Source organism: Lactuca sativa, chromosome 5 (genome assembly GCF_002870075.4).
Source record: "Lactuca sativa cultivar Salinas chromosome 5, Lsat_Salinas_v11, whole genome shotgun sequence".
NCBI lineage: Eukaryota > Viridiplantae > Streptophyta > Magnoliopsida > Asterales > Asteraceae > Lactuca > Lactuca sativa.
Window position 1 is genome coordinate 201,909,256 of NC_056627.2, and position 25,897 is coordinate 201,935,152.

At 35.5% G+C, this 25,897-nt stretch overlaps 1 protein-coding gene across 1 annotated transcript; it reads right to left on the reverse strand.

The window, feature by feature from the left end:
* Positions 1-13,484: 13,484 nt before the first annotated feature.
* Positions 13,485-15,886, reverse strand: LOC128126258 (serine/threonine-protein kinase CTR1-like). The gene is made up of 10 exons (XM_052764009.1): positions 15,540-15,886; positions 15,371-15,411; positions 15,195-15,263; positions 14,985-15,085; positions 14,787-14,871; positions 14,606-14,704; positions 14,446-14,514; positions 14,172-14,303; positions 13,987-14,081; positions 13,485-13,875 (listed from the first exon to the last, which is right to left on the reverse strand). Exons 1-10 carry the CDS (start codon positions 15,868-15,870, stop codon positions 13,788-13,790), a joined length of 1,110 nt encoding a protein of 369 aa, XP_052619969.1. The 5' UTR covers positions 15,871-15,886; the 3' UTR covers positions 13,485-13,787.
* Positions 15,887-25,897: the final 10,011 nt, after the last annotated feature.

Genomic DNA, 25,897 nt, shown 5'->3' on the forward strand with positions numbered 1-25,897 from the left:
TTTCTTTTGGGTTCAGTGAGCCTTACAACTGCTCTACAGCCCAAAATTTTGAGATAACTCAAATTTGGTACCTTTTTACACCAAAGTTCATAAGGAGTATTCTTACTCCTTTTATTTGGAGTTATGTTCAAGACGTAACATGTAGTTAACATTGCCTCACCCCAAAACCAATCACTTAATCCAGAATAGGAAAACATGGAATTAACCACTTCTTTCAAAGTCCTATTCTTCCTTTCAGCTACACCATTTTGTTGTGATGTATAAGAAGTTGTGGTTTGATGTATTATTCAAGTTGATTCAAAATAAGTTGGACCATAATACTCACCACCTCTATCAGTACGTAAGACTTTTATTAATTCATTTTTATGAAGTTCAACCTCTTGTATATAAATGTTAAATTTATCAAGAGCTTCATCTTTAGAATATAGCAAATAGACATAACAATATCTAGATGCATCATCAATAAAAGTAACAACATACTTTTTGTTTCCAAGGGAAGGTGTTGCATGGAAATCACATAAATCAGTATGTAAAAGATCCAACACCTTGCTTTCGCTAACAACATCTTTGAAAGGTTGTCTAGTGATTTTAGTTAGCATGCATGTTTTACATTTTTCATTATGTTACATATCAAAAGCAGGAATTAAACTCATTTTAGACATGTCTTTTAATCTCTTGTAATGAATGTGTCCTAGTCTAGCATGCCATAATTCAGATTTATTAAAATTATTGCTAGTAGAACTAGAGGCCATGCAAACATAATTATCACTAGAAGGATAATTAATATTAAACCTAATCATTTCATTACATACATAGCCAAATCCAGTAAAAGAACCATGTTTTGATAAGATATACTTGTCACTTTCTAACATTTGTTTCTAACCATAATTATTTAATACAATTTCAGACACGAGATTCACAAGAATCCCTGGAACACATAAAACATTTTCAAACACAAACATTTCCCAGAAGTAAAAGTAAGTAAAACATATCATATGCCCTTGATTGGTTTTGTTGCAACATTTCCCATCATAACAACAGATCCATATTCAATTGGTTGAAAGTCCTTGAACCAATATAGATCTTTTCAAACATGACTTGTTGCTCCCAAATCAACCCACCATGCAACATTATCATCCTACACATAAAAATGCTTTAGAAATCACAGAAATATAATTCTAAATATATTTAGAATTCTGCATGAAAACAGAAATCTAACCTTGTTGCTTTCCTAGATCCTTGGATCCACTTGGTCCAACACCATCCTTATTTACTTTTCGAAAATGACAATCTTTCTTGAAGTGACCCGGTTTGTTACAATTCCAACACACCACTTTAGCCTTCTTGTTGGAAGACTTGTCATCATTTCCTTTAAACATCCTTTTTTCCATTAGACTTATTTTGATTCTTTGATCCTTCTCCATCCACCATATTCACAGAAGAGGAAGCAACTTGGTACTTGCCTTTGGGATTATTATCAAGTCCTTGAGTCCTTAAGGACTCTTCAATCCTTAAATGGCTTCCAGGTTGAGTTAAAGTCAATTCCTTTTTGTTATGTTTCAAATTGTGTTTAAAATCTTTCCAGGAAGGGGGCAGTTTGTTAATGATCACAGCCACATAAATGGCTTCATCCATTTTCAGATTGTGTTGAGAAAACTGTCCCAACATCCTTAACATTGCATTGAATTGTTCCACAATAGGCCTGGAGTAAACCATCTTGTAACCCATAAAGTTACCAACCAAAAACTTCTTACTAGAAGCATCTTCAGTTATGTACTTGGATTCAAGAGAATCCCACAGTTCTTTTGCAGATTTGAAATTTCGATAGATATCAAAAAAAAGAGTCACACATACCATTGAGAATATGACCACGACATATGTAATCATCATTTTCCCACTTTGATCTCCTTCTTGTTGCTTCCAAAGGTTCATCTTCAACAGATTCTGGTAAGACTGGCATTGGTGTACTCAGAACATACACCACTTTTATAGTGGTCAAGAGGAACTTCATCTTCTTCTGCCATCTACGAAAGTCTTGGCCTTTAAACTTCACCAACTTAACAAACTTGCTTGTCATATCCTTCACAAAATCGCCACTTTCCATTATCACAGATTACTTCGATTTTTGTTAGAAATATGTGTTTAATGACACTTGGAAATCTGAGAATCGTGATTATCACTTTCAAATTGAAGTATTTGGGTGCTACTCCCAAATCCTCAATTGGATAAGACTCAGATTAAATCAGAGAGAAAGAAAGAAAATGAGAGGGTATGATTTCGTGAGTACCAAAAAAAGAGACCCAAAACTGACTTTTAAATCCTTGTCTGAAAACTGTCATATGACAGTTTAAAACATTCACAAACCACCAAAACGGTAGTAAAAAATGTACTTTAATAATTGATCAAACTTAAACAAGTATGTATTCCACACATTCCCTTACTTGTTTAATATTTATCAAGATCACTTCTGGTCACAAAAAGTAATCCCATTACACTTAAATAACATTGATGATAACAAATCACCAACACTTCCTCTGTTAGATTAGACTTTACAACTAAATATCATGGTATGTTGTGTGTTGACATTCTCTAAACATTGTCCATAACCTATAGATATACATGGAATTTTAAGGTGTGGCATGATGAATAGGGAGCTTCTATATAGTCAAAGTTTTTTGTTTCTTTTACTTAAGGTAAGAGTAATATTTGTGGGCCGCTTGATGATTCTTTCACAAACATTAAATGCATGGTAAAAAATTGGATCAATTGTACAGTTTGTTTTTGTGGTAGTCATCTAATCTTTATTGACAAACATAATAATATTGATTGATTTGAGATTGATATCATTCTATGTATTGTAGTCATATGTATGGAAATCTCCAAAAAAGTTATAATATTTTGAGTTAGTTTAGGGTCCAGGATACCTACTGATGCAATCAAATCAACCATTTTTTACGTATTGAGCAAGTAAACGGCGTAAGTGGCACGCGAAGTTGGAGAAGTTGTTGGCATGGCGTTAATGTTGGCTGCCATGTCAGCATGTATAATTGTTTTTGAAAAAAATGAATTTATTAAGAAAAATCGAAGGAAGCGGAATTTAAACCTTTGACCTCCTACACGTAAACGAAACCCCTTACTATTAAGCTAGAATGCTTTTTTTTTTTCACACTTTAGCTGTTGAACATATGTATATAACCAATTAATTTTCACCTAAAAACATTCAAATTTGAGTATAAACGAATTTTCACCTTAAAACATTCAAATTTGAGTATAAACGAACTTAAACAAGTGTATTTCCTCTCACAAAACACACTTCTAGCCGACTAGGCTACACCACTTTCATTAATTTCTTCCTTTACATATATGTAATCTATTATTTTCTGAACACTATTATTATTAGACAAAACTTCAAAAATGGTCCCTGTGGTTTCCGAAAATCTGAAGTTTAGTCTCTAATTTTTAAAAACCTCACAGATGGTCCCTATGGTTTCAAAACTTTTAACAAATGATCATTTTCACTAACTCCGTTAGCTTTTGGTCGTTAAGTGAAAGGCATTTCCGTCATTTCACAAAAGTGGAACTATTTATGAAGTTTTTTGTTATTTAAAAAAACAAAAAAAAATTAATTATCTCTCTCTCTCTCTCTCTCTCTCTCTCTCTCTTTCTCCAAAATACACCAAGTAATTCGATCTCGTCGTCCTGTAAATCTATGGACAAACCCTTAAAGCTAAACATGAAAGAGATATGAACCCAGGTGAAGTTTTAATCATTGACAAAGACAGCATCTGATCCCTCTGTTTAATGCCACACCCAGAACCCAAATCATGTATCTTCGAACACATCTATTTCACTCTACCCAACTCCATCTTGTTCGGGAAATCCGTCTATGAATCCCGCCATCAATTTAGGGATATCCTGGCCATAGAGTTGTCGGTCGACTGTGACGTGGTGATTGTAGTCCCAGATTTCGGCGTGGTGGCTGCGATAGGGTATGCAAACATAGTCGGAGTTCCATTCCAACAAGGAATAATCCTATCACTTTACGTTGGTCGGACATTCAGTGAACCCTCTTAAAGGATTCATGATTTTGGGTTGAAATTGAAGATTTCACCAATAAGGTTTTGGAGGGAAAACGGGAGGTGCTGGTGGACGATTCCATTGTTAGGGGGACAACATCATCAAAAATAGTTTGATTATTAAAAGAAGCAGGTGCAATTCCACTTCCCCAAAGTTTCTTAAACTAAAATGGATTTCTTACTTCACCTCCTAGATTTATGATTTTCAATTTGGGTGTTATGGGGCTGGCTTTCTTGAAATGATTTGAATTGTAACTTCCTGCTATATGTTTCTTGTACTGATTTGCGGGTGGTTGTATGCGATTCAATGAGAGGGATAAAAGGGGGATACATGCTTTAGTTTCTTCTTTTGTTATGTATTTTATTGAGGTCAGTAAGATGTCGACACTTTTCTTTCATATAAATGGGAGCTGGGTATTTCTTTCACATAACAGGGTCTTAATGGAAAGCCAAACTTGGCTGTGATAGCGACGACTTTAAAGGTGGAGCTAGATCCTAATCCATCGATTGAACTAAATAGAATAAATCGTTAATGTGTATATGTGAAAGGGAGGGAAAGTGAATAATCAATGTATGTGTATGTCTATGTTGGTCCGATAGAGGTTGCAGAAGAGAGAGAGAGAAAGAGAGAGAGAGAGAGAGAGAGAGAGAGAGAGAGAGAGGGAGAGAGAGAGAGAGAGAGAGAGAGAGTGAGTGAGATGGGGGGACCCTTTATTAAATAATTAGAGTTTTTTTAAATAACAAAAAACCTCATAAATGGTCCTTTTTTTGTTAAATGGCGGAAATGTCCTTCACTTAACGGCCAAAAGATAACGGAGTTAACGAAAATGACAATTTGTTAAAAGTTTTGAAACCACACGAACCATCTGCAAGGTTTTAAAAATTAGGGACCAAACTTCAAATTCTCAGAAACCACAAAGACCATTTTTTGAAGTTGTCTTATTATTATTACTATTATTGTTGTTGTTGTACTTGTTGTTGAATGAATATATATATATATATATATATATATATATATATATATATATATATATATATATATATATATATATATATATATATATATATATATATATATATATATATATAGGGAAAAGTTATATATGGAAAATGAATGATTAGGACAACATATATTTGAATCAATGAAAACATGACAACACATCACTTCCACAATAACTTCCACAATACATTACTTGTGAAGAAAGAAATGGACACGTGTCATTTGATTATTGGTTCCGGTAGATATTGTCTAATTATTTGTTTTCCATAGAACTTATTCCTATATATATATATATATATATATATATATATATATATATATATATATATATATATATATATATATATATATATATATATATATATTAAATACGTCGTCAACAATATGTTTTTAAACACGTTTTAAAAAATATTATTTCAAATATGCTTTTTGAAAATACGTTACCAAAATACGCTTTTGAAAATACATTTCCATAATACGTTTTTCAAAATATGTTGTAAAAAATATGTTTTTGAAAAAACATTTCTAATATACTTTTTTGAAAAAACGTTGTCAAAATACACTTTTATATATTGAATATGTTTTTAAAAACATATTTTTGAAAACGTATTTTTGAAAACATATATATATATATATATATATATATATATATATATATATATATATATATATATATATATATATATATATATATATTCAAAGGAGAACAATTATGAAATTGAGAAACCAAGAACAAATAGGTGTCTCACACACACACATATATATATATATATATATATATATATATATATATATATATATATATATATATATATCCGCAAAACCTTCCCACCGACCATCACGATGAAACAACTTAATATTCATACGTGAATATAAACCACCACCATCACAACTAACGCAACCATCATTATGCGAGATATTACTTTTTGCTGCAAAGCCCTCCAACGTATCAGTGCGACAGAGTAACGTAATATTCATATGTGAATTTAAAGATAAGTATATTCTTGCATATTGCAAATCTGCCGCTTAAACGATCCAGCGTACCGAGACGACGTGACATATAATATTCATATATAAAAATATATTCGTATATATATATATATATATATATATATATATATATATATATATATATATATATATGAATAATCATTTGAAAAATATGCATATACTTATTCATATATGACACATTATATATATTCATATATAAATATACTTGTTAACATACAAATAATAAATTCATTCATTATATCGGTACGCTGGAGGTTTTTTTGTGACAAAAAGAAATATATGGCCTAGTTGTGGATGTGTTAGTTTCGGTGGTGGTATTTTATATTGACGTATGAATATTAAGTTTCTTCATCGCGTCAGTATGCGGGAGTATTTTGTGGCAAAACAAAATATATGACCCATATTTGTTCTTGCGTTCTTAATTTCATAATTGTTCTCCTTAGAATATATATATATATATATATATATATATATATATATATATATATATATATATATATATGGGTTGGATCCATTAAGATCACTAACTCTTTTACCATCAAAATGATTACTTTTTTAACTTTTATTTTTGAGCTTATCTTATTTCAGAAAAATAAATAAAAATATGTAAGTGCATCATTTTTCAACCTTTTTCCATATTGGTATTAAAAATATGTAAATTTATCATTTTTAATCTCTACTCATACTTATATTTGATTTTTTTTTTTTTTTTTTTGCATATAACGTAAAATGTGCACCACATGATATAAGTAGAAAAGACATTTGTTTTGAATTTCATTTTTCAAAAATTACAATCTATAGTTGTCTTCTAACTGATTAAATGTTTTTCATCCGTTCATTGATATGCATATATGCATATTTTCATTTTGTGTATATGTGCATATGATGCACATTTTACGTAATTTTTTTTTCAAATACCAATATTGAAAGAGGTTAATAAATAATAACTTTAGATCTTTTTAAATTTTTTTAATATAAGATAAGCTTTAAAACCAAGTTTGAAAAATCATGCAGATTTGAGTTTTTGCATATATGCATAGTTTTTTTTTTTTTAACTTCTTCTAGATATGTTTTTTTTTTTTCTAAAAGCATTTTAATTGACTAGGGTGTTGTTATAGAAGTTACATCGTTAAAAATAAAAAAAAAAATTGCATTTTTATACAAAAAATGTGCATATGGTGCCCATTTTTCCTAGAAAAAAAAATTATTTTTTCTAGTATAATATGGAATGAAATTGAAAAATAATGAATTTACATATTTTCATTTATTTTTTCGATATAAGATAAGCTTTAAAATAAATGTTGAAAAAGTAAATTTATTGATCCTAAAAAAGTTAGTGATCTCAAGTGGAACTTTAATCTTTCTTTATATATATATATATATATATATATATATATATATATATATATATATAATGCAGGTATATTTTGTTCATTTTTATAAACATTGACACAAAGCAAAGAGGTTTGCTTTGTGTAAATGGATTTAGGCTAATTTGGCCCTATTCAACTATGTTTTATTGATTGATATGATTATATAAAATTTTATAACAATGAATAAATCTTCAACTTTAGTAATTAAACATCTTCTCTTTTTATTAGTTAAACATATTCTATTTTTAATAAAATACATATATCTTCATCGTGGTTATGCAACAAGGTCGTGATATTTCCACTGTTATTTCTTATACGTCCACTGCTAAAGAAAATTAAAAATTATGCCCTTTACTTATAAGCATTTAATTATGGTCTATAATTAAAACAATATATCCTCTTTTGTAATAAATAAAATAATAAATTAACCCAACCCTTTTATCTCTCCCATATACACTCAGACCATCTTTAATGTATTGAATTCTTAAGAAATCTTTAATCTATTGAATTCTTAAGAGTTTAATGGATTGTCAGTCAGCATTCCACTAACACTATTATTTTATTCATTAAATTCCACATTCCATTCAACACTATTAAAGTTTAATGGATCGTCACATCACCAATTTATTATATTTTTTATTTAAATAATATTAATACATAAAACTAAAATATTAAAATAATTCGAAATTAGAAGTTACATTTTTGTTTAAAAAGATTGTTTATATTTTTCTACTATTTATTCATACAATTAAAAAAGCAAATTATAAAACAAAATTTAATTACTTACAAAATTAAAATATATCATTTTAATTGACTCAATATTATTGAACAGAAAATAGTTTAAATGATAAATAAAAAATAAATCAAAATATAATAAATAAGTTTGTTATATAAAATAAATTAAATAAATATATTTTAAATGTATATATATAATCCATACCACCGTTCAATCCTATTAGGCTAAGGGGTATGGTCACACCTAACCTACTCAAAAAGTGATGTCACATCAGCGCCACATCACCTCCACTACAAACTCACTAACCATTGGAAATAGTTACCACTCCGAGTCATTTTTTTTATTTGTTATTTTTTTACAATGTAGAGTAAATTAAATAAAGTAATTTAAATAAAACACAAATTAAAAACACTAAATTAAAACACATTTCATTAATTTTAAAACACACAAGATCAAATCCTAAAATATTTAAAACAACAAAAAAAAATCCTAAATTACTTATTTATCCTAAATTACTTTAAAAAAAAACACACAACATAACAACTAAAACATAAATATTAGAACCTAATCATCATACTTAGCATAGACACGCTGTTGGATTTTGAGAAATGTCGCGAGATTTTCGGGGTCGAGATTCGGTAGGGCTTCGAGTTTGTGATTTCAAGATCGGTAGGAGCGATTTTTTGTCGACGAGATTCCTCCGCGAATTTGTATTTTCTTTCTAGAAAACTTAAAGTTTTATCTATGGATTCCACAAGCCCGTCATCGCTAGTTGCAGTTGCTTTCCCGCTTGAAGACGACACCCGTTTTGCTTTGTCCCTTCCCGGTGGTCGACATAGTTGGACTTCAGGTGGACCCTCTCCCTCGGCAACATCGATGTCATCATTGAGGTCTAACCCAAAACCCGTGTCTGATTCAGAAGTTCTTGGTCTTTTGTTGGAGCCAATGGTCGAGTCCGAATGCGATGTCTCCGGATTAAGGACCCATTTTGGACCTTGACAACAAACTTCCCATGCTTTTTGGTGACCAAATGGTTTACCGTTGTTGGTCACTTTGAAGTGGTAGCACGCGGTTGATAAAATGTTGAAATCGTTCGAACCACTTTTATGCATATTTTTTAGATTTTCAAATATGCCATTAAACTTTGTGCAAATCGCGTGAAGATCACGGCATTTTCTGTTGACCTCGTCATACGATAGATCCATTTTCCTTCCAACTAGTGTGTGAAAGTGATCCAAAACACGATTCTAAAAACTTTGTCCAGATTGCGCGTTGCCTCTTCTCGAATCACTGGATATGAAAATCCAAGTTTTTGCTAAAGCTTCTTCTTCTTCTTCGTTCCAAGCCGTTGCTTTCTTTTTCCCTTTTCCTTTTGGTTGCCTTCTTCGAGATGATTGTGGTGTTTCTTGGACAAGTACATCGTCGTTGTCGAGGTTCACGGTTTGGGATTGAGATAATGGTACTTGAGATGATTGAGTTTGGAATTGTGGAGAAGCTTGTTGTTGGAAACCTTGGAATTAGGGAATGAATTGAGGTTGAGTGAATTATTGTTGTGGTCGTTGTTGTTGGAAGAATTGTGGGTTGTAGGGAAGGTTAGTGAATAAAAGTTGTTGTTGGATTGGAGTATTCAACAATTGCATATAAGCTTGATAATCACTAGGAGTGTTTGGGGTGTTTGGAGTGGGTGGAGTATTTTGGTTGGGATCCATTTTTTTGAAGAAAAGTGAAAGAAAGTAGGAGTATTTTTTGGATTTAGAAGTGTAAAATGAAGAGTGAAAGTGTAATACATATATATATATATATATATATATATATATATATATATATATATGTACATATATATATATATATACATATATATATATATATATATATATATATATATATATATATATATATATATATATATATATATATATAAAAGGTGGTGTTTTTTAAATTTAAAATTTAATTTTTTTTTGTTAATAGCCGTTTACACCCTCTCTCTCTTTTTAATTGGCCGTCTTCTTCCGTGATGTCCACTACGCCACAAGGCACCTACGCGCGCCTGGGGCGGTGTTCATGCATAGGTGGCCTTGCCATGTAAGCCCCACACGTAGCCTTCGTAACTTGATACCGTATAGCCTTAAACTCACATTCATTAAACTTGGGCTTCAATGGTGAGTTTAATCAATTGGATGGCCACATCATCACTTTTTCACCATTAAACTCCCCATTCAATCCCTATTGGGGATGACCTAACCTTCACCTTTCACCGACACTAATGCTGGAGACCTTTATCCCATATTCACAATGAAAACTGATTCTTTCGTTCCTTTGGTTCTTCTACACATGTCTTTTGCACCACCGGTGTGGGGTTTACAAACATGTGTCATCTTCTCCCATCTTAATTTTCCCAACAAATTAAACACAAACATCACCACAGAGAAACACCCACCTTTGATCGATTCCATTCGTGGGTGAAGCTCATCCTAAAGGCCTTCTCACCATATCCCCTCCATCATCTTCAAGAAACCATCCCACCTGGCCAATAGAAAGCACTAGATCGGAAGGTAAGGGTGAGGTTATGTGGGGGGAGATTTTCATAGAGGGTGTGGTTTTCTTCAAATAGTTGTTAATTTTCGGCGATTGGTTTGAAGGTCTCTAGCGTAGGACAGAATGTGAGGGCAAGGGTATCTGTGGGAGATAGAAGGGGTTGAGTTAATAAGACGTGTTACACTCTAAATTTTAATGAATGGCATAATTGTAATTTCTCTTTCAAAGTCTGTGGATGTATAAAAATATACAGTGAAAGTATCAACCTTTTCATCCCTAAGACTATTGGGTGTGGGCAACATATTATTACATGTTATCACACCTAAAAGGCATCACCTCATCATCCCACGCATGAATTGGCGTTATAACATCAAATGTCGAAATGGGCTAAACCAAATAACATGTGATACCACCCCTATTTTCTATTTTTTCTATTTTTTTTATTTTTGAATTTCTATTTTTTCTATTTTGTTTCTGTTTTTTATTTATTTCATAATATTTATAAGAAATATATAAATTAATAACATGTATAACTTAATTAAATCATAAATTAAAAATAACATTTAAAAACTAAAAGTAAAAATATAATAAATCCTAAATTACATTTTTTTCCTAAATTATTCATCTTCATTACCATCATATATATGATCTGCCAAGTCTTGTCAAAGTTGCATGTGTTTTCGTTTGTCTTGAATATCAAGGACTTTATGTAAGTATTCTGATGTCTCTGGTTAAAACTGCACGTGTCTAGGTTCCGTAGCCGAATACTCCATAATATATTGTCCTTTATCTTTAATCACTACAAGAAAAAAGGCCTTTTACGACACTCATTGCGCGTCGTAAATGGCTCAGACGACGCGCAAATGCGTGTCAAGGAAGGCCATGTCATAAAGATAGACGACGTGCATTTACGACACGCATTTATGACGCGCGGTTACGACACGCAATGCGTATCAAGGAAGGCCCTGTCATAAAGGAAGACGACACGCATTCGCGTGTCGTAACCTTACGACGCGCGTGTTAATGACACGCAATGCGTATCAAGAAAGCCCCTGTCAAGAAAGGCCATGTCATAAATGAAGATGACACACATTTTTGCGTATCGTAATTTTAAATTTAAGAAAAAAATTATTTATGGATTTACTTATTTTCATATTAAATTTGCATTTTATGTCACATAATGGAAAATAAAATACCATATACAAATAATACAATGCATTGCACAAAAGTTAATGTTATACAAATAATCATTCGAATAGTAGACAAATGTAATACTACAAATAATCATTCCAATAGTAGACAAATGTAATATTTCAACATTTTTTATATAATTAACTAAATTATTAGCCAAATTTCCTAAAATACCAACATACTTTTCTATGAAGAGCATTAACACTATTCTTTTCCATCAAAAACTTCAAAACCTGCATAATTCACTACTAGAAAAACAGCATTTTCCACACCAATAGCAAATGGCAAAGTGGAAGGGTAAACTTATATCTCTATTCCATGATAAAAAAAAAAACAGCCACATGAAAATCTGAAAAAAGATAAAACCATAAATAAAAATAAACCCAATCAGGCACAAGACTTTTGGAGCAGTAGCACATATGAAATGGACAACAATGATAAAAAAAAAAAAAAAAAAAAAAAAAAAAACGGGTTTTGGTGTTGGGTTGAAAAAGTATGAAGTTCTTCTAGACGATAAACCAAAAGAATTCACTAAATAAACTTCTATATAATAAAAGAAGTAAAATTAATTATACCCTGTCGTTTGGAGCTGCTGCATACCCATAATGAAGAATGGAGGAGTGCAACAACTAGAAGAAGAAGAAGAACAGAAATAGCTCTTATTCATGAAAAAAAACATTTGTACCCTTTGGTATCTTTTAGAAATCAGCAGAAGAGTGCAACAACACTTACAATAAGAAATCAGCATCAATTGCAGCAACAATTGCAGGAATCAGATTACACTGTAATGCTTGATTCCATTCCCTCTTTGATTACTGCATACCAAACACACTACCTTATTTAAAGTAACTATGACAGACTCATCACTTCACTCGGTAAAAATTGTACACAAAACCAGAAAGCTCTCTTACTTCATCTGAACTGTCTTCTAAATCAGACGCATCACTTCACTTGGCTTTCTTGGTGGCTGCAGCAGCACCATTCTTGGCAACAACAGTTGGCTTTTTTGGCGCCTCCTAAATTACATAGAAGAATACTTAGAAAAGTGGAGAACAACATGTATCATGTAGAGAATGCTGCTAAAAAGTGACAAAATTAATGTGAAATTAGACAAACTGTATCCAAGTGCCAAGAGATTTACACTCTGACTCACTTCTTCATCTGATGAATCACTATCATCCGATGATTCAGATTCAAATTCAGATTCATCTGAACTACTTACAGGTTTACTAACAGTTTTTTTATTCGATCCAATTTTAGCTGTAGGAGCGGACTGTTTCTTAGGTTTAGGTTCCTGCAACATGTTAAAAAGGCTTGTAGAAGGATGAAGAATAAAATAAACGAATTTTTTACAACATGTGATAATGACTTCATATTCAACTTCCCTTAGCTGATCAATGGCCTCTAAGATCTCTTCTTTTAAGTTCTAATTCAGACAAACATAATAGGAGAGAAAATAGACAACATTAAAAAAAATCTAAAAAAGTTAAAATTTTTAATAAAAACCTACCATTTATCACCCCAAGTTATGTTGTTGAACCAATTTAGAAACAAACATGCAGTTGTTAAAAATAAGTAACAATTAAATATTGTTGTTTCTCAAATGTAATGCATTACTAGGATTGAATTGTGAAGAAGTAATTAAGAAACTTATATGGATTACTTAGCTAGCTAGGTCCATAAACCTGAAGCTAGCCCTTTTAAGTTTTACATATTTTAGTTGATCTCTTGAGGATGTTTCGATTTATGATAGTTTATCTAGATGTTTATAGAACCATTTGCAGGTTCAGGTAGTTTGGTATATATGAAAATGTCAGAAAAAAAGAAAAATGAGAAGAAAAGAGAATGTAAATGTAGTCGTGAATTCATGGAGGTCCCATTTGTGCTGGAGACTTGAGCAACTTCTTTAAAGAGTTAACAATGCTCTTAAAAGTTGGGCGTTGAGCAGGATCACTGTGAAACACATGGAAAATTAATTAACCAGTTTAGAAAAAGTACAAGAGGAGCTGAGATAAAAAGATTGATAGATAGATAGATAGATGGCAAGTGTTTGTTAAATCTTACTCGGCCCAACATGATTCCATGAGTGAAGTTAATGCCGGAGGGGTGTTGATGGGTATCGTTAGTTTCCCGTTCTGGAAAGCCACTGCTCCCACAACCTGAATATAATTTAAGTAATTTAAAAAAGATTTTTTTCCCTTATATGATAAATAAAAGGATTATTTTAATTTATTTATGATTAAGCTGACCTGGGCAGGGCTGAGTCCGTTCCATGGCTGCTGCATGGTGACGAGCTCCCACAAGATGACACCGAAACTGTAAACATCAGATTTTTCATTCGAGGGCTCACCACGCAGGAATTCAGGGGCCATCCATTCAGGCTGTCATCATTACATATATAGATATATATAAAAAAAGAAACAATTAATTACTTATACTAGTATATTATAATTACATGTGCATATATGGTATATTTCAGACAGGACAAGAAACGACTAACAAACTGTAATTACAGAAGCTTACTGTTCCTGCAACAGATTTTGATGATATGAAAGTATTTGCTTTAAATCTGGATAACCCAAAATCACAAACCTACAAATACGTACATTTATATATAACATGTGGGTCAAATACAGAAAACGGTTAGTTACAAATTAAGTACGTGTTGGATTAATGTAAGTACCTTGACAGTCCAGTTTTTATCGACCAATAAGTTTGGAGATTTGAGATCCCAGTGAACGATTGGAGGATTAAGACAATGAAGATAATTGATACCCTTTGCCTGCAACAACAAATAATAATTATTTTAATTATTGTTGAAATTCAAGATTCATAATAATAAAAATTTAGTGTAATTAACCAACCACATCCAAAGCCATGCGTATACGTCGCCTTTGATCCATAATTTCACCAGCTGTTGGTCGATGTATAAGACGAAATAGACTACCCCTGTAATTAATGTTTCATCATCAGTTATATATAACAAAAAGCAACTTTCCATGCATGATAATGATATTGATTGAGTTATACTGTATATAAAATGAAAAGGGAGGTTAGGCTACCTAGGTAAGTACTCTGTCACTATTGAAAAATGTGGGCGAACAGTCACTGCACCCATGAACAGAACCACATTCGGATGCCGCACTCGTTTCATAATTGAAACCTTACAACAAACCAATATTCAACACCAAATTTAGAATACAATTTTTTATATAAAAACATACATTATAAATATAGAAATAATGTTTGTTATAGTTATACTATATATATACCTCCCTCAGAAACTCCTTCAACTGATCATCTTGGAAGTCCTGGACAGTTAATACCTTAACTGCCACATCCTACACATACGTACAATAAAAAACAAAAGAGTTAAATTAATTAGATTCTGAAAATAATAGTATATAATCAATGATGCATTGTGTTTTGGTTATAGAAAAAGACCAACCGATCCATGCCACTCTGCTCGATGCACTGTCCCAAAAGAGCCTGAAACAACCAACATTACCCATGTATGTTAATGCTATATTTTATTAATTAAGTAGTTATAGTATATAATATAAAGGATTTGGAGTTTGGAGTAGTAATTAAGGTAATGGTTAATGGCGAATGGTTACCAGCACCAATACGCTCCTTGATATGCAAGTCATCCCAAGCTATCTCCAGCCAGTCCATTGCAAGAGATGGCTCAAGGGTCAAGTACCTTGGAGCAGTCACAGGAAAACTATTGCTTCTAATTGTACTCTTACCTTGATCAATATCTGATAACTGCTCACTACTACTGTATTTCACTGCTTTTGGCGTTTCAATCATCTCACAAACTCTATAGTTTTTATCAATTGGGACTGGGACTGGGACTGGGACCGGGACACATCTCATTTCCTTTGATTCTACTACACTGCTTTCTTCCTCACATACTCCCCCTCCTCCTTCAATGCCTGCATGCATTCATTTAATTACCACATTAATTCATCATATACATTATTTAGGGGGCCGGGACAGTTTTATGTATGTATGTATGTATATTAATTAACAATTAATAACCACGTATTCTTCACTTGAGAAATGGATGCTCGGTCCACATAAACTTGTTCAACTTCTTTCAAATGAGAGCTTTGAAATGGTGAAGGCACCGAAGAAAGTATATCTCCATTTATTGATGAATCCGGATTATACATGTTTCCTGGTTGCCCAATTAGATCCATTACATACTCCCTACATATAATTAAACAAAACATACATTAATAAAAATAAAATAAACAATGAAATTAGATATAAGAATTTGACCTTGTGGATTTATCGTTTTGAATTTTGACAAGGCATGAGGATCTATGATCTTCAACACAATACTTGCAGCCTCGAGCTATGCGACAAGGTAGTCCCACATAGTCTGCCAGTTTCTACATATGCATCCATATATATTAATTTCCATCAATATATATAAGTAGCCAGCTCCATCATATAATATATATTGAATTTAAATCATATATATGTAGAAGTAGAATAGAAAAGAAACAAAGAAGAGGCGAGGAGAGGAGATGACCTAAAATCAGAATCTGCAATTGAAAAAGCATGACGAGAGGCGCTTGTTGTTCAGAACATGTTCATAGTTATAAACTCTGTAATGGAACTATAAATGGTGAAATGAGATCGAGAGGCACTTGTTCGGCCTTAAGATGTCAAGGATATCAGTTGCCTTCTCTAAGAAGTTGTTCCAAATCCACTCGTACCTCCTCCTCCGAGTTCTGTACCAGAATATACACACAGGCCATTGACTTGAAATTAGGTTTTTGCTCCCGTCGACAGTCATAGAGCGCCGGAATCTGATTGTCGTCGGAATGTTATATAAGGATTTCGCAAGGTTTAATAGTGAAGATGGGGTGAGAGAGCTACAAATGGTAATGGTGGATGAAGTGTTGGTCGATAAGGCATGTACATCGTCGACGTGCGATGCCTAAAGATTCGGTGTGGGTTGGAGGTGGGTATGAGGCGGGGTTTTAGGGATTCGTTTAATCGAAGAGGATTTTAAGAATTTCAAAAATATGAAAATATCGATTGAGGTCAAAAATATGATTTCAGGAACCTCACAACTAAAAATCGCATATCAGAATCCACACAATCTTTTGGGAAGTGAATGTGATGTTGCAGTGGTCTGTTAGAGATAGACAGAAAGGAGGGACATGGATGGAGGAAAAGGGTGGCCTGGTGGTTCTAGGCCAAAAAACCTTTGATCAATTTCATGGCCTGGTGACCAAAAAACCTTCGATTTCACTAAGAACCGGAACCCTAGTTCCAACAATAGTCGATTTTTGGTATTTGATTGATTGAGAGAGAGAGAGAGAGAGAGAGAAGAACGATTGAAATAAGGTAGAGGAGAGCTTGGCGGTGTTTTTAATTTTTTCAGAATTTCATTTCCCCCTTTCCCCCACTATTAAAGGATGGAACGCGCGTTCCATTAAAAAATATAAAGCGACATCCTTAGACGACGCGCATTTTATTATAGGTGCCCTCCGTGTTTTTTTTAGACACTAATTTAAGGGCGCGCAATAATGCGTGTCTTCTATCCTAAATTTTTTTGAAGAGATGACATTTTTCTAATGTCACTCTCCTTTGCGTAACATAGATCAATGAGCGTCGTATTTTGCGCGTCGTAAAAGGCCTTTTTTCTTGTAGTGAATCATCATGTTATGCATTATGATACATGCATACATAATATCTCGTAGAGTGTCCAAGTGATATGGTCATGCCCCATGTTCAAAATATGTGTCATTTTGATTTCAGAACTCCGAAAGCACGTTCCACGTATGGTTAAGAATTTGACTATAACTAAGGCACGTAAATTTCGCATTGAGTTTAAACTACTGTTGTTACCAAATACTCCTATAGTATTCTAAATATTATGTTTCGGTCTAGGGTTTATTTTGTTTGGTAAGTTTTAGACCTTGTTGCAACACCACGGTTATTCCTAGGCGTATGCTAATCATCTCTCGAACAATATAGTTGATCAGGCTATATTCATCCCAGACCTGATTATCTATTCCAAGGCCTACTCGTGCTATTCAACAATCTTAATACTTTTGTCTTGTTTTAATTATGATACTATTCTTCTGTATATGTAATGTATGCATGTATATTTTGTAAAAGATTTATTTTAAAGTATAACTCTTAGTCAGAGTGCTTTTGCCCATTTGTGATTATAGTTGTATTTCAAAAATGATTTTGATATACTTAGTTCACTATAAACGATGCTCTGATACCAATCTGTCACACCCCCAAATCAGAATGGCGGAAACGTTCCGGGGCGGAGGACGTCATATTCAGTATCATAACAGTTCATAGTAAGGAGAGTACACACCACCATATATATAAAGGTTTCAAAATAGTTACATAAATTGTATTTGTTACATGTTCAAAAGATAAATACATAAACATCTTTCAAAAGAAGTAATTAACACCAAAGCGTTAATCCCCAAAAGTTGGTTTCCAAACCTGCTTAGCGGTTCCCTGAGACTACAAGTTATTTCAAAGAAAAAGTGTCAATAATTAAGTTGGTGAGTTCATAAGCGGTGTTGAGAAAAATGTATGCCATTCCAAAGTTTGTGCGTTTTCCAAGAAAATCCCTTATTTTCTTATAAAAGTATGAAATGCATATGAATGTTCTTGTTGTGAATTGTAAATAGTTGCACCAGGAAAATCCCCTATTTTCCTATTAGTTGATTGTTTTGGATAGAGGAAAATCCCTTATTTTCTTAACGAAATAGGCAGTCCCTAATGTCCAAGACCGAAAATCGAAAGAAACTGAAACGCTAAAAAGGTTGTGGCATAGTTTTATATAATAAAGCTATAAGAAGATCGCACTTGTTAGATGAAGAATAGTTTTAATAGCTACTAATTCATAAAAGCAGAATACTATAATAATTGTCCATCCGGTGAGTTTTATAACCATACTAAACATAATATGCATGTGGCGACGGTCTTCAGGCGTCGCAACGTTATGACAAACTGTCACCCAAAGGACTGTAGCTAACAGTCAGGGCGTGGGATCATGACTTCCCGTATAGATCTATACATATTTGACACGCTCTCCAAACGGGAGACTCTGGTTATAATAGACAGGACTTTAGGTAGTACCTTTTAACAAAAAGGTAGCATTGAATATGTAATCGTCTCACGGATTCTCGACTAAGTCTGTATTAAAATGATAGTTTTGTATGCAATGTTTATCCTCTTTCACAATGTTTGACAAAGCATAAATCATAAGTTCTTTGAATGCGTAAATGGTTTAACAAGGATGGCTACCCTAGATACTATGCATTTTGCATAAATCTAATGCATGCAAAGTATAACAAGAGGTTTTATGTTTTCACTCGGGATTAACCGGGTGTTTACTTGTATTCTCCCCCAAAATGTATTAAAAGTACATTATAAAGTATTTGAAGAGGTATAAAAGGGGTACGAACTCACTTGATAAGTGGTGAATCCAGCAGTGTTTCGTTTCTAAGAAGGATCGTTCTTGACATACCTGCGAGTCTTAGGTGAAGAAACGAGCTTCACGCGGGCAGTACTTTGACTGGAAAGAAGTTAGTTTCTCGGGAGATTCAGAGCGTTAGGACTCACGTCTTGTGTGAGAGGTGTTATCGGGGTTTCGGGGTTATTTTGAAGGGTTTAATTGCGTGTAGAAGTAGGAGAAATGTTGGAAATGAGCAGCCAAACTCGAAAGACTTCGATTTCTACTTATAGGCAAGATTTAAACTCTAACGTCTTGATTTTTCATAACTCACGTCGTGATTTTGGTCCCGCTTCGCTCATGGCATGCGTCACTCATCAACTTGCTCAGGAAGGGTCATTCAGACTGTTCACGTCGTGAGTTTTAAGGCTCACGTCGTGAGTCTTATACGTAGACTTGACTTTTGCATTCTAGGCTTGAAAAGTGGTGATTTGACTCCTCACGTCGTGAGAAATAATGCTCATGTCGTGAGTTCAGTTAAAATAGGGTTTCTGACACGCGTCTTGCTCTCAGACAGCTGTATCTTTAGAAGGCCATAACTTTTGCATACGAGCTCTGTTTTTGACGTTGTTTATATCCACGCGAAGGTGGAGACATACTCTACAACTTTTATTAAGATAATTAAGGCTAAAAAGTAGTCTATCTTAAACTCACTTTTTACACTAAACTTCATTTTGTCGGTTTTGTCGCAGATCTTTGATTGGTCATAACTTCTTCGTTATAACTCGGATTTTAGTGTTCTCTATAGTTCCGAAAACCTTGTTACAATATCTACCAGTTGGTATATCCCAATTATGGTTTTAGAGAAGTAAAATTTTGACCCTAATTTCGTTGGTGTTACACTATTAGTGAGAGCTCTTCTGCTGAGAGGCTAGCAGGGATTTATGTGCGAGAGGTGGTAGCTCGGCACGGAGTGCCGACGTCCAAAGTTTCACATCGGGATGTGTGTTTTAGTTCCATATTCTGGAAGAAGTTCCTTGAGGATTTGGGATCACGATTGCATTTTAGTACCGCCTACCACCCACAGACAAATGGACAGAGTGAGCGAATGATTCAAACACTCGAGGACATGGTTCGGGCATGCGTTATGGATTTTGGTGGCAGTTGGGACTCATACCTAACTTTGGCTGAGTTTTCTTATAACAACATCTATCACTTGAGCATCAGTATTCCTCCCTTTGAGCTTCTTTATAGGAGGAGGTATCGTACTCCCATCTGCTGGGGAGAGGTGGGGCAGAGAGTTATGGGTGGCGCTGAGATCGTGTTGAAGACGAACGAGCAAATTCATTAAGTCCGACAGAGGTTGTAGACGGCCCAGAGTCGTTAGAAGAGTTATCCGGACAGACAGCGATTTGAGGTTGAGTTTGTGCTTCTAAAACTTTCCCGATGGAAAGGAGTGATCTGGTTTAGGAAGCAGGTCAAGTTGGGGCCTCGATATATTGGACCTTCCAGGGTGATTGCCTGGGTAGGCAAGGTAGCGTATCAGCTAGAGCTACCTGAGGAGTTGAGCCAGATACATAGCACCTTCTACGTGTCCCAGTTGCAGAAGTGTTTAGCTGATAAGACAACAGTAGTACGATTAGAGGACATTCAGGTGGATGCAAACCTGAATCACATCGAGAGGCTGATCACGATCCTAGATCAGAAACTGAAAGTTTTGAGGAACAAGGAAGTGTCTATGGTTCAGGTCTAGTGGCAGCATCGGAGGTAATCCGATTTGACTTGGGAACTGGTATCGGAGATGCGGGAGCAGTACCCTGAGTTATTTGCTGAGCAAGACTTTGAGGGCGAAGTCTGATTCTAGTGGGGGAGAATTGTAATATCCTGGAATTCAGGTAAATCTCTTTGATCCTTATCTTCCTCGAGTTGTCAAAATTAGCCCTTGAAAGGAATGTTTCACTTTTGTGTACGCTGGGCATAAGGGAGAGTACGTTGCACGTACTCATGAGCGAATTCTTGATGCGGAGTCTACCGAGTACGCTGGACGTACCATAGTGTACGCTGGGCATACTAGGTTTAGATTGAAACCCTAATTGTGGGAGTGAGCCCTATATAAGGAACATTATGGCCTCACTTTTAGCCACCATTTCCAGAGAGTAAAACCCTAAGTGTGCCCTAACCCTCGTTCTAGACCTTGTATGAGTGAGGTTGAGCTTGAAAGTGATCTTGTGTACTTTTGAAGAGAAGGAGGTGCCATTGAAGGAGCTAGAGCTAGATGGCAAGCTTTGGATCTGAACTTTCTGAGGTTGGAGAATCATTTGGAGGTAAAAAGCTCAAAGCTTTTTCAACCTTTTTGATTTGAGCTTTATGGACCATTTCTTGGGTTTTTGTCCCCAAGGTGGAGACTTTATGAGTATTGGAGCTCCATAAGACCTTGATCTGTCCATATTTAGTGTATAAGTGTTATCGATCCATAAAAATCCAATCTTGGACGTTAGGAGTTTGCCATGCATGAGATATGAGCTATTCAGTGTAAATCCTAGTTCGTGGGGCGTAGGGCTGAATCAGCCCGATATCAGCATAGCGGTCGAGTATGCCCAACGTAGGAATCTGGTACGCGCCACGTACTCCTTAGGGTTGACTTTTATTGACTTTTAGGGTTTAGTCAACAAACGAACCTTTGGACCATTGGAGGGGTAGAATGGTCTTTTACCCTTCTGAGAGAGTATAGGAAGGGATTAGTCTACCTTTGAGAGCCTTTACTTAGTCGAGATTATTTTGAGATAGTTCGAGGTGAGTCTCCTCACTATATCTTACCTAGAGTGGTAATTACATGTGACGGGAAGGGCATATGTGCTTAGGTGTGATATGTGATATATGCTTTATATGATATGCTATATTATGAGTTGCTTGGTTCGGACCGAAAGGTCAACAGGGCTTGGACCGGAAGGTTAACAAAGTTGGGTCGGAAGGTCATTAGGGTAGGGCCGGAAGGTTTACCTGAGTTGTGGAGCCGGAAGGTTTAGTTAGACACATTGGCCAGAAGGCATCATAGATCTATGGCCTCAAGTGGCTAATTTATATGTATGTGGTATTTTGGGGCATTCACTAAGCATTCGTACATACCGTGTTATGTGTTATGTGTTTTAGGTACTATGATTGTGGATCCTGGATTGAATAATTGTGTTGAAAACTTATTGGTTGTTTTTATGAGAATTAATGATAATGACATCTGTTATGAATTTTAAATTGGAAAATTTTGTTTAAAAAATCATGTCATTACATGCATGCTAGACAGTAGGGTTATTACTTTGGTATTCAATGTTGTGATATTCATAGTAGAAAAACTAGATCAAAGAAATTAGGGTTACATGAACACCATATGATTGATGTTATGCTTATAACCCATCAGTATGAAGCTCACCTTGGTTTGGTTTGGAGGATTTTAAGGAAAAAGGTGGTGATTTTCCAGGTAGTTTCTTGAGTGATGATGAAAGACTTCTTGGAGTTATGGATATCCTAAGGGTTTTACATATGATAAAGTGTGTAACGATGTTGAAATTCACAAGAGTGTATTAAACTACTAAAGGATGTCGAATTTGCATAGGAAAATGCATAAGACCACTTAGATAATGACTAAAGAGATTTAATAACCTTTAAACTATGAAGATCGATTAGATCTTGAACAGGTAAGTAAATATAAAACTGTAAGAACATGAAAATAAGAATGAGAGAAGAGTGAATCAAACGTGTCGAATGATTAAACAAAATCCTCAGAAGAGCTCGATTAAGAACATCAACTGTAGAGGATTGGTAGGTTACAAGAACGATTAAAGAAACCTGTAAATGCTATCGTTATGCTCTAGATGAATCGCTAAATTCGTTAACCTAATATGCATGCAAGCATATACTTTTATATTAAACATAATGGGCTCTCGGTTGGACAGGCCCAAACCAGAATACATAATAAATAAACTATCGAGCCCAACGACGCAACACTTCAAAATAATCTTCAGCCCAACAATCTCCCCCTTTGCGTCAATTGGAGCGAGACCTTCACTTGTTACTTGGGCCAGCAGCTGAAGCAGGTACCTTCTTCTTCACGGTGCTAAACAGACATTTGGTGAGAGAGAGAATTGTCTGTCTAAACCGAATGTACCATTGGATCATGTCGTTGAAGTACTTGATGTCATCAGCCGAATTCTCTTTACACCTTTTGATGATTGATAACACATGCTCCAGACAAGCAGTGGTGTAAAGGTGTTTGTCAGCTAAAGCAAAGAGAAATTTCTGTCCTTCTACTCTAGTGAACATAACCGAGTTGCGTCTCGGGTCGATCTTGCCCATTTGCATTTGGTTGAGATCACTGGCCGATACCACAGGAGCAATCTTCAGTTTCTTCTTGAAGACTGTGGCGACCTCCTGATCCATAAGGGCAACCTCCATGATGTAACAAACTAACATCCTTTTGATATGGTCTATGATAGGATTATATTCGGCTTCATCAGTCAAAAGGATATTAAGCAGGACAATCCAATCATGAGGATTTAGGTTCGGTAGATCTGCCAGGGAGATAAGATGAGCAGTTCTTGCAGATCCCCGAATCAACTTGAACCGAACGTTTATAAAACGACCTTCGGTGTAAGGCTTCAGTACCCGAACGTTTACAATCTTCTGGGCGCTCCAAGTAAGGTATTGAGGACGAGCAGCCGCCAGATAGAAGTCAATGAGCTCCCTGTCAAGCTCAACGTTCGGATGAGGGACTTCAAAGATGTTTGAGAAGGCGTGGAAGATAAACGCCTTTCGAGTCAGCGGCATGTCGAACTGCGAGTCGACAGTATTATCGTAGTCGAACGAGATAACCGGCTCGAGCCATAAGATGCTGGGAGTATCTATGGCCTCTTTAATCAAGCGCTCCCTGGTCCATGCAGGGAAGAGAGTCTTCCTGCTCTCAAGAAGATCGTCGGATTCCTTTTGCTTGCGTTCGGCTTCTTCAGCCTCTCGCGCCACACGACTAGCATCATCGTCAGCATTGCGACTGTTCTTTCGTTTCAACATGTCAGCAATGGTCTCCTTGTCTTCATCTTCATCTTCTTCCTCAGCTATGTTTTTGCCTTTGTTCTTCACACCCGAACCCGAAGCTTGACCAGTCGGAGGTGGTTCGGTTGTGTGAGTAGCTTTGGAGGAAGGAGGTGGTTTCGATCCGTTCTTCTTCTCATCTCCCCCTTGTTTCGGAATGGACACGAAACTAGGAAGGCCTTCTATTTTGCTGAGAAGGTCCATGGCCGGAGAGAGCTTTTCAGCAAGGGTTCGCCTCACTGAATGGTTGAGAATAGGATCGTGTGCTTCAAGGATGTTTGATAAGGCAGCGTGTACATCCGAAACACATGTCTTGATGACCTCCCTTTCGGAACGAAGAGCTTCCAGCTGTTGTTGAGAATTGGATAGCTGAGTGCTCTTGACCTTTAGGGCGGTTGTTTTGCTCGCCATAACGTCCATCAAAGAATTCTCGGCTGCGAGATCCTCCTGTAGCTTAGCGAGGTGCGCATCGATGGAGGCACGAAGAGCCGAGTTGTCGTCGCTTATGTTTTGGCGAAGGGTAGCGAACGAAGTCAACTCCGTGGAGACGAACTTGGCCAATTGCTGAACAATCGGTTCCAAAGTTGTTTTTGTGGCGTCGGCGCTTTCCTGTAAGGACTTCAACAGGATGGAAGCGTCGGAGAATAGTTTATCGACTTTTTCGGTCGCCGCCTCACAGGCTCTGGTTGAGGCGTCAATAGCAGTAGTTGCTGAGGCCACCGAATCATGTTGAGCCCGGGAGAAGGCATCAACAATTTTCTGAAGCGCAGCTTCACAGAGAGAGGACTGTTGGTTGGAAGAGGAGGCGAGAAGTAGGTCAACCTTCTCGTGGAGCTCCTTTAGATGCTTCTTTGTCACTGGAGCATCATCCTCCTCGTCACTCAGAACCTGAAACGGACTATAGTAGACCGAATCAAAGTTCATGTGTTCACCGCCAAGGTAAGGGTTGTCTCCATCAGAGGCATTTTCTGGAGATGGAGGGGGTGGTGAAGCTGGGGGTGTTGTTGTTTTGGTAGGTTCGGGTTGAGTGGTTGTGAGGTTAGTTTTGGGTGGTGGTTGAGTGTGGGTTGGTTCGGTTGAATGGGTTTCGGTTTGTGGTGGTTCGGTTACGGGAGGGGTTTCGGTTATTGGTGGTGTTTCGGTGGCAGTTGTGAAAATGGGTGGTGGTATAGGGAAAGATGTTGGGGGAATAGTGGGGTTTATGGTCGGAATGGAAGTAGGAATGGTTGGAGGAGGTGAAGGAACTGGTGAATTGTGAAGTTCCATCTTTGGGGTAGGTGATCGAGGTGGTGTGTTGCCTCGTTGAGGGGATTCGTCTCCTTGAGAGCCGTCAGAACCCGAACTCTCGCCCTCAGAATCACTTGAAGAAGAGGGAATAACAAGCTTGCGCTTCGGTTGTGTCTTCCTCCTCTTCGACTGTGGGGACTGTGCAGCCTTTGTCTGTTTCCT

What these genes read in the sequence shown, in the direction of transcription:
- LOC128126258 (XM_052764009.1), bottom strand. Translation starts at nt 15,870, where the DNA reads ATGCATGCAGGCATTGAAGGAGGAGGGGGAGTATGTGAGGAAGAAAGC. An exon ending in TGAAGGAGTTTCTGAGGGAG is followed by an intron (nt 15,086 to 15,194) that starts GTATATATATAG and finishes GTTTGTTGTAAG; the next exon opens with GTTTCAATTATGAAACGAGT. An exon ending in CAAAATCTGTTGCAGGAACA is followed by an intron (nt 14,304 to 14,445) that starts GTAAGCTTCTGT and finishes TAATGATGACAG; the next exon opens with CCTGAATGGATGGCCCCTGA.